The sequence below is a fragment of the Hyaena hyaena genome, unplaced genomic scaffold (genome assembly GCF_003009895.1).
Source record: "Hyaena hyaena isolate Hyena2069 unplaced genomic scaffold, ASM300989v1 scaffold_38, whole genome shotgun sequence".
In the NCBI taxonomy this organism is placed as follows: Eukaryota; Metazoa; Chordata; class Mammalia; order Carnivora; family Hyaenidae; genus Hyaena; species Hyaena hyaena.
This window is the reverse complement of record NW_024080670.1, coordinates 113311-126633: the sequence shown is the minus strand read 5'-3', so window position 1 is coordinate 126633 and position 13323 is coordinate 113311. Positions and strand designations below refer to the sequence as shown.

The 13323-nt window shown below is 56.7% G+C and overlaps 1 protein-coding gene across 3 annotated transcripts; it reads left to right on the top strand.

Moving 5' to 3' along the window:
• The first annotated feature begins 936 nt into the window (after nt 1-936).
• GFI1B (growth factor independent 1B transcriptional repressor) lies at nt 937-12950 on the top strand. 3 transcript variants are annotated; one of them, XM_039229435.1, is made up of 7 exons: nt 937-1105; nt 7584-7703; nt 8190-8327; nt 8752-9014; nt 9605-9742; nt 10844-11108; nt 12120-12950. In XM_039229435.1, the coding sequence occupies exons 2-7, from the start codon at nt 7604-7606 to the stop codon at nt 12296-12298; spliced, it is 1083 nt and encodes a 360-aa protein (XP_039085366.1). In that variant the 5' UTR covers nt 937-1105; nt 7584-7603; the 3' UTR covers nt 12299-12950. The 3 variants fall into 3 exon arrangements, with proteins under 3 accessions (XP_039085366.1, XP_039085365.1, XP_039085367.1); XM_039229434.1 differs by lacking the exon at nt 937-1105 and adding an exon at nt 1400-1534; XM_039229436.1 differs by lacking the exon at nt 937-1105 and adding an exon at nt 1403-1534 and having other exon boundaries at nt 10943-11108.
• The last annotated feature ends 373 nt before the right edge of the window (nt 12951-13323 follow it).

Here is a 13323-nt window from a genome sequence, read left to right as displayed (position 1 = left end):
AGAGACATAGTGCAAGCGGGGGAGGGGCAGAGAGAGAGGGAGACAGAATCCAAAGCAGGCTCCAGGCTCGGAGCTGTCAGCACAGAGCCCGACGTGGGGCTCGAACCCACGGACTGTGAGATCATGACCCGAGCCGAAGTCGGACACTCAACGGACTGAGCCACCCAGACAGCCCCTACATAAGCAAAATATAGATATGCACGTATAATACAGTGAGGATGGGGAAGAAATGGGATTTTTTTTCTTAATGTCCTGGGATTATTTTGTAAGTTTTCTGCATAATGACAAACAGCTCCAGCTGACTGTTGGCAGTATGCAACATCCAAAGAATATTCCAGATGCTTCTACACTCTCTCTCCACCAAGGAGAGGCCAAGGGCTGAGGGCCGTAGTCTCCTGTGTGCGGCCTGTGCTGGGACCCGCGCCCCCGCAGCGTCAGGCAGGCCCAGATGACCTCCAGGCGGGACCCAGTCACAGACCAGCCTCGCCCAAGACTCCCTTTCTCCCCCTGTCGGGACCTGCATTTTAACTCGGGGCTTCCTGTCTCCAAACATGTTTTCTTTATGAGGGAAACCTAATCTCTCCCGCGCTGGGCTGGGAAGGCATGCAAATCAGCCTAACAGTGCTCTGTTTTGTGAGTTCTCCTCTTATGCAAAACCTCCTGAAATAAATCAGTCATCCCGTAAGCCCTGGGACGCTTGAGGGGCACAGGAGGAAGAAGGTGGGGGATCAGGGGACGGGGCTCTGTGCCAAATGGGATGTGATGTCCAAGACTGGCTGTCCCCAGCTCCCCCCCCCCATATCCTTGAGGCCACCAGATGGCGACACACGCGGGGCCTGGGGAAGAGCTGCAGGTGGCTGAGCTGGCCGAGGGGGCTGGCTCAGGCCAAGGGGAGCGCCTGGGCTGACCCTTCACCTGTTCTGGGGTCAAGTTTAGGGAAGCGTGCATTTGACCTCTCTTCTCAAAGGCCACCTCCACAAGGACAGGCGGAGGCTCTCTCAGGGCCCTTTGAAGCCCGGCGCTCCCGGCTTGGGATGGACCGAGAGAGACAGAGAGGAAGGAAGGACTAAAGAAGTGACGAGTTTTTACAAAATCAGGTGTACAAGTAAGTGCTCTATTTTAACTTTTCACTTTTAAAATGGGATGGCGTAGCCACTGCTTTCTCTTCCAGCAGACGCTGTTTGGAGGTCCGGGGTGCGGAGCGAGCAGAACGGCCCCCAGGATGGAGGGCTGGCTGGCGGGAGCGCGCCTTGTAGCCGGGGAAGCTTTGATAAGCAAATGGTGCCCCGCGCTCGGGCGCTCTCTATTGGCTGTGCCTTCACCGCCAGATTTTGACACAAATAATCAGATTGAAAATCAAGGAGGGGAACAGAAGAGGGAAAAAAAAAAAAAAAACGGAGAGAGTGAGAGAGGGAAAGGGTTGGGGAAAAAAAGGAGAAGTATCTACTGGAGCACAGAGTCCGAGGTTGACGGAGAGGAGCCGATCCCCAGAGAGGCTGAGAGAGGTTCCCACCAAGACCACGAGCGACACCGGGTGAGTGCTCCCTTCCAGCCTCTTCTTTCTAAATTTGCATGTCTGACTTAGATTGTTCCCAGGCGGGTTCCTCGGGCCCTCCTGCAGTCCTGGGAAGAATAAGGTGGGCTGGGAACTCTTTCATGGTGCAGCTTTCAGTCTTTGAACCCAGTGGGAGACAGAGCCGTATGGGAATTACGCCCCCTGCCAACCCTGCATAAGTACCCTTTCCAAAACTCGATCACCAGGGATCACCTGCGTGTGCGAACTCATACCCAGGGACCTGGGCAGAGCATGGGAAGACGCTCTTCGAGGTGCCTGGCTTCAGTGGGGGGGAAGTCCTGGGGCACAGACTGACTGTACGCCCCCCCCCCCCCCCCCCCCCCCCCCCCCCCCCCCCCCCCCCCCCCCCCCCCCCCCCCCCCCCCCCCCCCCCCCCCCGCCGCCCAGCACTCTGAACTTTCCTTGTCTATAAAATAGGTGTGAATTCAAGTTCCTGGGTCACTTTGAGAACGAGTGCCCTCTCATCCAGAGCCTCATGAGGGGAGAGGGAGAGCAGCTTGTCCACCGCCCCCGGGCCCCCAGCTTCCAGGAATAAGAGGCTGTAAAAGGGCACGTGGCGTCCCAGTCTTTTCTACCTAATTTTGGAGAAAAAGCCAAGTTTATAGTCTGGGCGTCTGGGGTAAGATACCGGCTCTAAAATAAGGTTTGTTAAGGCGAAGGGTGGTCAGTTTTCTGAGAAAGTCTGAAACGTTCAAGAGTTTCCCAGAGGAGGGAAAATTAATTTGCAGGCTCCGTACTTGGATCTGGTACAAGCTATCTGAGGTGCACCTGCCCACCGGGGCTCACGCCTCCTAATATTCCTTCGTCGGCAGCGAACGGGGAGAAGGTTTCAGTCTTAGTGAGCTGGCAAGTTCCTTGTCCTCAGAGGTGGGACACAGGGACTCTTTCCGGGGGCCAGCATGCTGGTCTCCCTGCAGAACATTCCTGAGGAGCATCAGAGAGCCGGATCCGACTTGGGTTTGGTGGATGGAGCTACTCATAAACAATGCAGAACATTTCCTCGAGGCTTTCAGGAGGTTGGGTGGGGTTGGGGTCCCCTCGGAGAACACAAGGACCCCCGACGTGTCTGGGGCCAGATCGCCACCAGGAAAACAGCCTCATCACATGTGATCTCAACCCTTTTCAGACACGACAGGAAACCTTACCGTCCTTAATTTAGAGGGAGGTTTTTTGTCCATTTGTTTTCAGGAATTCAGACCAGTGGGGGCTGCGCCAATTTGGAGCTGCTCAGGAAATGTGACGCTCCTTAAGTTTGGTTTTTCTTGTAGTAAAATATATAGCACAGGAAAGCGACTGTTTTAACCATTTTTAAGGGCACAGATCTGTGGCATTAAAGGCATTTACAACGGTGTGCAAATGTCTCCACCGTCCATCTTAACAACTCTCTTCATTTTCTCAAACTGAAATTCTGTCCCCATTGAACATTAACTGCCCGCCCTGCCCCCCCCCCCCCCCCCCCCCCCCCCCCCCGCCCCAGCCCCTGGCTCCCACCACCGTCCTTTCTGTGTGTATGAACCTGACTTCTCTAGGGACCTCATAAGCTTATTTCGCTTCCATATGCCCTCAAGGTCCATCCGTTTTGTAGCAGGTGTGAGGACCTCCTTCCTTTCTACAGCTACATAAATGCTCCATTGTATGGACCTGCCACATTTCCTTTATCCATCACCTGCTGACGGACATTTGCTTGCTTCCATCCTTTGGTTATTATGAATAGCGCTGCAGTGAATTTGGTAGACAGATACCTGTTTGAGTCCCCGCTTTCAATTCTCTTGGGTACAAACTCAGAAGCTCCTCCACTCACTTATGCTAATTGCAGCCTCTGAATTTAAGAGGAGACATTTGAAGAGTGTTTGCAAATTTCAAATAAGACTAATGATCGCTCTCTGCCCGGAGCCCCTAATGTCACCCAGACCCGTTTCCCCTGACCCCTACATGGAAAAGAGGGTTTTGTTTGTTTATTTGCTTTTGCTTGTTTGTGTTTTCCCTTGAGTCACATCTTTAAACAGAAAGGAAGTCCCCAGGGTCGTCTATCACTGACTCTGAGAAACAACGGAGTCTTGCCCAACCCTCCCAAAAAGGGAACCCAGTGAAGAGTTTCTTAGTCAAGGTAGGTCAGTCCTGCGTTGAAGGTCAACAAACCGTGCATGGGATTTTAGAGCAAAAGGGAAGTTTAGAAATCTCTTAGTCCAACGGTCCCTTTCGAGAGATAGGAAAACCAAGCCCCAGGTTGGAGGCCGACGTGGTCAAGCTCAAGGTCACAAAATCAGACTCAGCCCCACGGGAGGCCCGCAGCGCCTCGTGGGGAAATCACAAGGTCACAGCTCTGAGTCTGCCTGGAAGTTCGGGTGTGGGGCCGAGATTCTGACCCGGGGTTGGGACACCCTCTATCGGGATCGAGGGTTTTGGAAGAGATGTTAACAGCAAGTCTTCTTCCGGAGGCCGATACCATCAAGGCCTCTGTTTCATGAAGAAATCTTAGGGTTCTTTCACAATCTCTGCTCCGAGCTCTTTCTCAGAACCGTCGTGTGAATCAAAACGGTGTGGTTGTTAATTAACTACAGTATAGGTGATTGGTTCCTGTTTTGTTTTTTTTTTTTAAACTCAGCGAACAGGGGCCAAAAGGAAGTTCTCGTGGTGTGTTTGGCCCCCATGGGAGCTTGAAGGCTGGGGCATGAGGCTGGCTGTGCCTCCCGGCCAGGCGTAGCCGAGAGAACTTTCTGGAGAGGGAAGAGGAGGAAATTGGGGGCTTTGAGGGGATCATGAGAATCGGCTTCCTCCAGCCAGGGACCCTGGAAGCTGGGACCCCTTGCTCATGAACTTGTGCTGTCCTAGGTTCTAACCAGTTGACCTCTATGGTGTCCTCAGGCTCTGAGCCCAAGGGAACACCAAAGCTTCCTGAAGGAAGTCTTCCTCACCTGCTTCTCCATGCAAAGCTCTTTATAAACCCATATGAAGCTTCTGGGTTCCAAAAAAGACAGAGAGATTAAAGAACACAGGGCCCGGACAAGCTGCTTTCCTCTCTCAGCCTCAGTTTCCCCCTGTGATCTTGGAAGACAATCTCTGCTTCCCTTCCTCCCCCCCCCCACCCCGTGGGTGTCAGTTTTGCACACCGGGGAGCTTCTAATGCCTTCCTTCCTTAGCATGTGAAAGGAGTTCTTCCGCACAGAGTAAGTGTGGGGGCGGGGGCCACCATGAGCCATTTCTAAGCCTCCAGTTCTCCTTCATGAAATGGGGCAGAGGAGCCACTCAGCTCACAGGTCAGAATTAAGAGAGAAGCCCACTCTGATCCTGGGATCTCCTGCAGAAGTTTAATGCCTGCCTTCGGTTCAAGTTGGCTTCCTAATAAAACACTATATAAAAATAATAAATCATCTTTTGATAGAGAGACCACGGCCCCTTGGAGCCCCCCCCAACAAAAGGCAAAAAAAGCCAGCCTCCGCCTCCCCCTGGATATGGGGGTCCCCCGTGGCTCTTCCCAGGGTCTGATCTCCCCAGGGGGGGTCCTGGGGCCAAGAGTTAGAAGGGGAAGGAAGGGGGCTGTGAGGAGCCCTGGGGGGGAGGGGCAAGGGCAAGAGGAAGAAGACTGTCCCTGGGAGATAAGGCACCGCAGGCTGCCCGACGCGGGGGTGGGGGCGGGACAACAGGCCCTGCGAGCCTTGCGAAGGCAAAATCTGACAGCTGGACGGGACCCCAGAGCCCTCAAGCCCCACCTCATCATTTCGGATCCCAGAGGGCAAGGGCCTGAAAATGTCACCGCTCCTGGCCCAGGGCTCGTCCCCGTCCTCAGAGTGCACCTGCTTTGGGCGGGGTGCTGGGGGCGCAGCTGGACAGCACAGGACGGAGCAGGACGTGGGCTGTGCCCGCCTTCCTGAAGCTTCTTCTCGCATGGGCTGAGACGCCAATGTCCGCTCAGGGCTCCTACAGCCCAGGCCCCCCGCCACGCACTTTGCGCATCTGTTTGGAACGGGGCTCCGTCCTGCCCCAACAATCGCAGGAAGGTGGGTCGCGATCCCCATTTAGCAGATCTGGACACTGACACCGACTGAGGAGGGCAGGGCCTCGGATGACCCGGGAGCAGAGAGGCCTCTCCAGACTCCTGATGCCCCGGGGGCTCCGGTGGGGGGCAGACGGGCACGGCGGGGGTCCCTCTCCTGGCTGATTTGGGGTCCCCCCCATGCCCCTGGGTAAGGGGCGACTCCCTGGGCCCGCTCCAAAGGCAGAGCTCCAAGCTGCTCTCTCTAATCTCCCTCCTCCCAGCTGGCTCCGCGCCTTGCCCTTATCGTCGGCCCTGGCTGTTAGAGCAGCTGTAATCCTTTTCCCGCGCTGGGCGCTATCTCCCCTGCAGCCATACACGGCCCGGCCTGGGGACGGGGGCTCCTGCTCCAGTGCCCGGGAAAGGCACCAGCAGAGACGCTGCCAGGAACGGCATCGGCCAAGCATTTCCTGCCTGGGAACAGCCCGGGGGGCGAGGGGGAGAGAGGACCACCCAATGCTCTCCGTCTCCCGGGAGCCCTCCAGGGAAGCCAGGGGTATCAGGGCGTTCAGGCTGGTCTGGCTCTGCCACGCCCCGACCCCCACCTGGGACCAGGCACAGGTCCCTTTGCTGATTTGGTCCTCAGTGTCTTCCCCAGCCCCCTGACCCGCGGTGGACTACTGGGCTCTTTCTCCACGTCAGACCTCCCGGGAGGGTGTGGTGGTCTTCTCAGGCCTTGAGCCTCAGATGCAGCTCCACGCAGCCCTCCCCACCCCCATGCAGAGAGAAGGCTCCTCCGTCCCTGGGCGCTGGGCTCGCAGCTGGGGCCGTGGACAGGGGGCAGGCCTGCTCTGGCCGCATCGGCTCGGGGCTAATGTGGATTTGCTATTGAGGCGGCCCCGAGGCAACCTGCCTGCCCCCCGCCCCCTCCATGGTCAGCACCGAGCACATAAGACGCACCGGCTGGCACTATCCGCCTGGACGCCGCGTCGTACAGAAAAGGGAGTAGGCCCAGAGAGGTTAAGCATCTGCCCCCAAAGTGCACAGCAGGCGAGCTGAGATTCTAACCCATGAGCATCTGACTCCAAAACCTGTACTCAGCAGACCCCACACGGGTGAAATGCAGCTTTCTGGCTGCGGGGTCCTCAGGGGAGATTGCCCTGCCCTTCCTTCTCTGCCCCCGGTGCAATTCAGAGCATGTGGACAGGAGGGAGCAGGCTGACCTTCGGGGTTTTCTAGAAGGTGGATAGGTTAGTTTCCTGTCAAGGGAGTAGTAGGGGAGGGAAGGTTAGGATTTCTGCTGTAGGAAAGTACTAGAAAGAGAGTGGCTTAAAACAACACAAAATATATTCTTTCAGGGTTCTGGAAGCTAGAGATCCAACCTCAAGGTGCCAACAAGACTAGTCCTTCCGGAGGCTCTGAGGGAGAGTCTATTTCCTGCCTCCCCACCCCCCCCGGCTTCTGGGGGTGCCAGTGACCCTTGGTGCCCCTTGGCTTGTAGCTGTATCCCTCCCATCTCCGTTCCTGCCTCGGGACGATGTTGTTCCTCTGTAACTGTGTGTCCACATTTCCCTCTTTTTATAAGAACAGTAGATATATTGGATGTAGGGTCCCCTCTAACTCAGTATGACTTCATCCTAGATTGGTTAAATCTGCAAAGACTCTGGGCGCCTGGGTGGCTCAGCCGGTCGGGCGTCCAACTTCAGCTCAGGTCACGATCTCACGATTCGTGGGTTCGAGCCCCACGTCAGGCTCTGTGCAGACAGCACGGGGCCTGGAGCTGCTTCCAATTCTGTCTCCTTCTCTCTCTGCCTCTCCTTCCACTCCGTCTCTCTCCCTCCCCCCTCAAAATTAGAATAAAAAAAATTTTTATTTAATCTGCAAAGACCCTATTTCCAAATGAGATCACATTTGCAGGCTCCAGGGAGCCATGAACTTCAACTATTCAACACCGGACTCTGGATTCTGATTTCAGGGAGAGGCCCCAAAACACGGAGAGTGCTTCCTAACCGTCCTTGCCCTGTCCCTATGCAGGTGCGGGCCGCACGCTCACGATGCCACGCTCCTTCCTGGTAAAGAGCAAGAAAGCTCACACCTACCACCAGCCCCGCATCCAGGAAGATGAACCGGTCTGGCCTGCTGCCTTTAGTCCTGGTGAGTCAGGGCTCCCCTGCCGCGCGCACCCGGGGCTCCCCGCCCCGTGTTGGGGATGCAACAGCGGCCCTCCTGAGTAGCCCCCCCTTCCAAGTCTGCAAGCAGGGGGACTCAGCACATGTTGGTTGAAAGAATGAATGAATGCGCCCATCTCTTTTGGCCCCGCGGGATGGTGGGAGTTTCAGGATTGGAGCTGGTCCCCAGCAGACATGTGGGTCCTTACCGGAGTCAGAAAAGATCTCGGGCCGAGCTCAGATGCTCACAAAACCAAGGCTGGTCCACGAGTTCTCCTGGGTCCCCTTTGGCCTCCGCCCTGCTCCCCCCATCCCAGGGCCTGGTCGGGGCCCGTGCACACGAGCGGCTGGGGACAGCAGCAAATGGGTCTCCGGGACCCCTCCTCATGGGAAGGGAGTCCCCCCACCCCCCACTCCCTCTGCACTGCCCAGAGCTGTGGCTGGAGGCTCTGAAGGTCTTATCTCCCCACAGGGACCAGGGGCCAGGTTCTGAGCAACGACCCTGTCCTCAGCACCCTGTTCCAAAACCAGTGCCTGGCCTGGACTGACCTCAAACGGGAGCCAGAGCTGGAGCTGGACCAGACCCTGACCAGGACGGCCTTGGTGCCAGGTACCCAGGCTGGGACCCCCGGCCGTCTACACCCCCCACCCCGTGCAAGTGGGACGGAGGGGGGATGGGCTCTGGAGGCTGGGAGCCTTGGAGATGTGGAGTCAGGAAAGAGCGCCAAGGTCATCTGGACCCAAGCTGAGCTCCCCAGCGTCTGCCGGGACCTCTCCCGGGACGGGGAGCTCACTCCCAACTGAGGGCAGGCTGATGAGGTGGGTGAGGCGGGCACTCTGCACGTGCTGAGGGCATGTTTCCGGGCTGAAAAGCTGAGGAGCCACAGTGAGGGCCCAGACCCTCTCCCAGAGTAAATATTTTGGGCCACACGCCAAAACCCACAGCGTAAGGTCACCGGGTGGGGAGTTGTGGGGACCAGCACCCTAATTATAAATAAACGAATCCCCCCCATGCGGTGTCCCGCTCTCCACAGAGGGCCCTGCTATAATGCCCCGATCCCAGGACGGGGACTCCGACTCACCCCCGTTCTACAAGCCCAGCTTCTCCTGGGGTGCCCTGGCCTCATCCTATGGCCACAGCTACCGGCAGGCCCCCTCCACCATGCAGTCTGCCTTCCTCGAGCGCTCCGTCAGCCTGTACGGCAGCCCTCTGGTGCCCAGCGCTGAGCCGCCCTTGGACTTCAGCCTCCACTGCTCCCCGGGCATGGACGCGTACCACTGCATCAAGTGCAACAAGGTGAGCAGCTGGCGTGAGGGTGGGCTCCCGGACCCTGCTCCAAATCCCCTCTGCAGGCCCCTGACAGGTGCCAGGCGTTCACAGCCGGGGGTCCCCATGCTGTGAATCTTGGGTCCTTTGGTGGGGTCGGGGCTTCAAAATGTTCGTCCCCATCATGGTTTGTTGAGCCCTGACTGTGCGCCATTCCTGTGCTAAGCACTTGGCATGCTTGAGCCCTGGGGAGTGGATGAAAGGCTAAGGTTCAGAGAGGTTGAGTCACTTGCCCAAGAACACACAGCAAGTAGATATCAGTACCAGCATCCAAACCTGGCTCTGGTGGACTCCTGGCTCTTAACCACTAGGCTATTCAGCCTCTAGATTGGGCCAGGAGGGTCCTTTTACCTGCTCCCACAGCCCCCAGTGTATAGACAGGAAACCTAGCCCCAGAGAGGGAAAGGGACCCTCCCCGGACACACAGCAAATGCCAGCAGAATCGGCAACCCAGGGCTTCCCCTCCTTTATGCCCATCTGTGCCTGGGCATGGAGGTGGAGGGGTGGGGTGGCCTTGGGACCCCAGCCCCCTGTGGCCTCACGCTCTGCCATGCCTTCAGGTGTTCTCCACGCCACACGGGCTCGAAGTGCACGTCCGCCGCTCCCACAGCGGGACCCGGCCCTTCGCCTGCGACGTCTGTGGCAAAACCTTCGGCCACGCCGTGAGCCTGGAGCAGCACACACACGTCCACTCGCAGGTGGGCAGCCGGCCAGGCCCAGGAGCCCCCACTTCCCACCCCTGCTCTGGGCCACCCACTGGACGCCTTGGGGCTATTGCGGGTCACTCGCCCTGCCCCTGAGGGTGACGCAGATCAGGGGTCCTGCACTCCCCCATCTGGGTTCCCCAAACCCGCTCTTGTTAAACATTACTACATAATAGATATTTTTATTTTGCTCTTTAGAGAATATTTGTTCTTTAATCTAGTTATGTTATAGTTTTCCCCAAACTATATATAATATATAATATAAATTACAATATGTATTATATAATATATACTATAATTTATATATAATCTACAATATAATTTGTATTCAATATTTGTATTATATATATAATATATATATAAAACTCTTAACACACTTTACTCCCTGATGGACCAAATCAGCCTCACGTGCTGTTGGAAGCGGCTCCTGGGCCAGTGGGATTTTGGGGGGCAGAGAGATGTCCATGGTGCTGAGAGATGATCCTGCCCTCTGTGTGGTCAGCGCAAGTGTCCTCAGCTTTGAGGCTCTCAACTTTGAGAATCTTGGGGTCAGGCTGACATGTCTGTCTTGTCCCGCTTAGCCCTTCTTGAATATTCCATCCCAGGGAAAGCACCCGAAATGCCCTGAGTCACTAACACGGGAGTAAATAAAAGCTCAGGCGGGAAAGGCAGGATATGACCATGAGAGCTTGTGAGCGCAGCCAGGTGCCAGATGCCGGCTCAGCTCTCTACCCTTGGAGGTCATTACTGCTGTTCCAGTGTCCAGATGAGGAAACTGAGTCTCAAGGGGTTTAATGACTTGCCTGAGGGCATGTTGGCTTAGAAGGGGCAGAAGGCAGAATTGAGCTCCAATATACAGACTCTTGACCAGAGCCCACGACCGTGCCCTAGATCAGTCGGTCTGTCAGTCAGTCAGTCAACAAATGCTTATTTTGCCTGGGGCACTGTACGGGTTCCAGGGAGAGGCCCACAGGAGGCCACTCGGGCCCCATGTCTCGGCCCCTGTCGGAAATGCAGAAACGGGGGCCTCTGGGTCCGGCTCCTCGCTCCAGGCCTCATTCTCGAGGCCGCCCCAACGAGTGTCCTGTTCCTCAGGGGATCCCGGCCGGGCCCGGTCCTGCGGCCAGCGTGGCAGTCCCGGGTCTCGAGGCCCCGCCTGCGCCTGACCCCCCGGGGCCTCGTTTCCTCCGGCAGGAGCGCAGCTTCGAGTGCCGGATGTGCGGCAAAGCCTTCAAGCGTTCGTCCACTCTGTCCACGCACCTGCTCATCCACTCGGACACGCGGCCTTACCCATGCCAGTTCTGCGGCAAGCGCTTCCACCAGAAGTCGGACATGAAGAAACACACCTACATCCACACCGGTGAGGCGCCCGGTTCCCCGGGCAGCCCCACCCCTGCCCGAGCCAAGCCTCTGGGCGCCCCCACCCTTCACTGTTAAAAGGTCCCTGCTTGGGGGGGGGGGGGCGTGGGGTCATGTTACAAGGGGAGGGGGTGCTCCCCTCCTCCCGAAGGGCTGGACGCACTGTGTCATTTAAGTCTACGTTTAGTGGGGCGCCTGGGGGGCTCAGTCGGTTCAGCGTCCGACTTCGGCTCAGGTCATGATCTCACAGTTCGTGAGTTCGAGCCCAGAATCCAGCTCTGTGCTGACAGCTCCGAGCCTGGAGCCTGCTTCAGATTCTGTGTCTCCCTCTCTCTCTGACCCTCCCCTGCTCACCCCTGCTCACGCTGTCCATCTGTCTCTCTCTCAAAAGTAAGTAAAAAACATTTAAAAAATTAAACAAAAATAAGTCCACATTCAGTGCCTGGGAAAAACACCAGGAGAGGAAACACTAAAAGCGTGATCTCTGGGTGCACGTGGGGATGGCGGGTGAATTTGTCGTTCCTTCATCCCTTCATTTCTCCGGTCGTTCACTCCTTGGCTGTGAACCGAGTGCCTCTTTTGCACCAGATGCTGGGCACGTTGACGAACAGGATGGACTCAGTCCCTGCCTGACCTCAGGGGGCGCAGGGCTGACAGACTTGTAGTTTTCTCACCTCCCTTTTATTTTTTTTATATTTATTTTTGAGAGAGAGAGAGCGCACGTGCATGAGCAAAGTAGGGGCAGAGAGAGAGGGGGACAGCGGATCCGAAGCAGGCTCTGCGCCGACAGCACAGAGCCTGATGTGGGGCTCGAGCTCACAAACCGCCCCACAAGCGGCTGAGCCGCTGAACCGACTGAGCCACCCAGGCACACCTCCTGTTTCCCTTTTGTGAAAAGTGAACGTAGCCGGGCCGTGAGATAACATGTGGCGAGGTTCTGAGAACAGTTGCAGGGCACTGGGGTGGCGGGCCTGGCGCGGGCGGCCCTGACCAGGTCCTTGCTCCCCCGCAGGTGAAAAGCCACACAAATGCCAGGTGTGCGGAAAGGCTTTCAGCCAGAGCTCCAACCTCATCACCCACAGCCGCAAGCACACCGGCTTCAAGCCCTTCAGCTGTGAGCTGTGCTCCAAAGGCTTCCAGCGCAAGGTAGACCTGCGGCGGCACCGGGAAAGCCAGCACAATCTCAAGTGAGGCTGCCCTTGCCCCCGGCTCCCGGCCAGCCTGCCCTGGGGTCCCGCGACCTAGAGGGAAGCTGGCCCCATGCACCCACACCCCCAGCCTCCTGGAGTTAGCACTGGATGGGAATCTCTCAGCTTGTTTTGAGACTCATGAAATTGCTGTGTGACCTCGAGCAAGTTGCTTGCCCTCTCTGGACCAACATTTTCCTGCTGCAAAGTGTGGCGAGTGGGGTAGGGTCTTTTCTGAGCTGAAGTTACCTAGAGATCTAAGAGCTTGGGTGCCTCCCCTGAGGCAGAGCTCAGAAGGCCAGCGTAGCCCCCTGTGGACAGGGGATGCTGAGAATAGACCGGAACTGGGATCCGCAGAGAAGTCCTCCCCCTGCCCGCTGCCCTCTGTGTGGCGATTTGGTTTTTAGTGGGCCTCTCCCTGGCTGCCACGGATGGCCAGAGCTGTCCCCTGCCCCAGCGGGAGGCCCAACATCCCTCTGCTTCCGGCAGATGTGCTGGCTGCCCCCCCACACTTCTGACCGGCACTCAGCTGGCCATGGGGGGTCCAGTTCTGCTTCGAGGCCATGGGGCTGGAGAAACCAGCAGATACTGCTACCAAAAGCCTGTCCCTCTCAACGGCTGTAAATCAAAATAAAGACAGATTTATTTACACTTGACCAGCGTTTATTAAGTACCATGGGTGCATGGTGGGCTTTGGGAAGGGATGGAGGCTAGCTTTAAAAGGCAGAGAAAACTGGGGTGCCTGTCTGGCTCAGTCCAAAGAGCATGTGCCTCTTGATCTCGGGGTTGTGAGTTCGAGCACTGTGTCCGGTGTAGAAATTACTAAAAAAAATTAAAAACTAAAAAAAAACCCCAAAAAACAGAAAAACAGAGAAAGCTGTGGAGTTGCTGGCAGACAGGCTGGGAGACGTGTGCTCAGACCAAACTGGTAAGTGCTGGAATAAAGCATCAGAGACCCGAAGATTGCCGGCAAGGGGGAGGCGAATGCAGTTGCGAGCTGGTATCTATTTCAAGTTATCCTTGTACAGT

What these genes read in the sequence shown, in the direction of transcription:
- GFI1B (XM_039229435.1), top strand. Translation starts at nt 7,604, where the DNA reads ATGCCACGCTCCTTCCTGGTAAAGAGCAAGAAAGCTCACACCTACCAC. An exon ending in GCCTGCTGCCTTTAGTCCTG is followed by an intron (nt 7,704 to 8,189) that starts GTGAGTCAGGGC and finishes ATCTCCCCACAG; the next exon opens with GGACCAGGGGCCAGGTTCTG. An exon ending in ACACACCTACATCCACACCG is followed by an intron (nt 11,109 to 12,119) that starts GTGAGGCGCCCG and finishes GCTCCCCCGCAG; the next exon opens with GTGAAAAGCCACACAAATGC.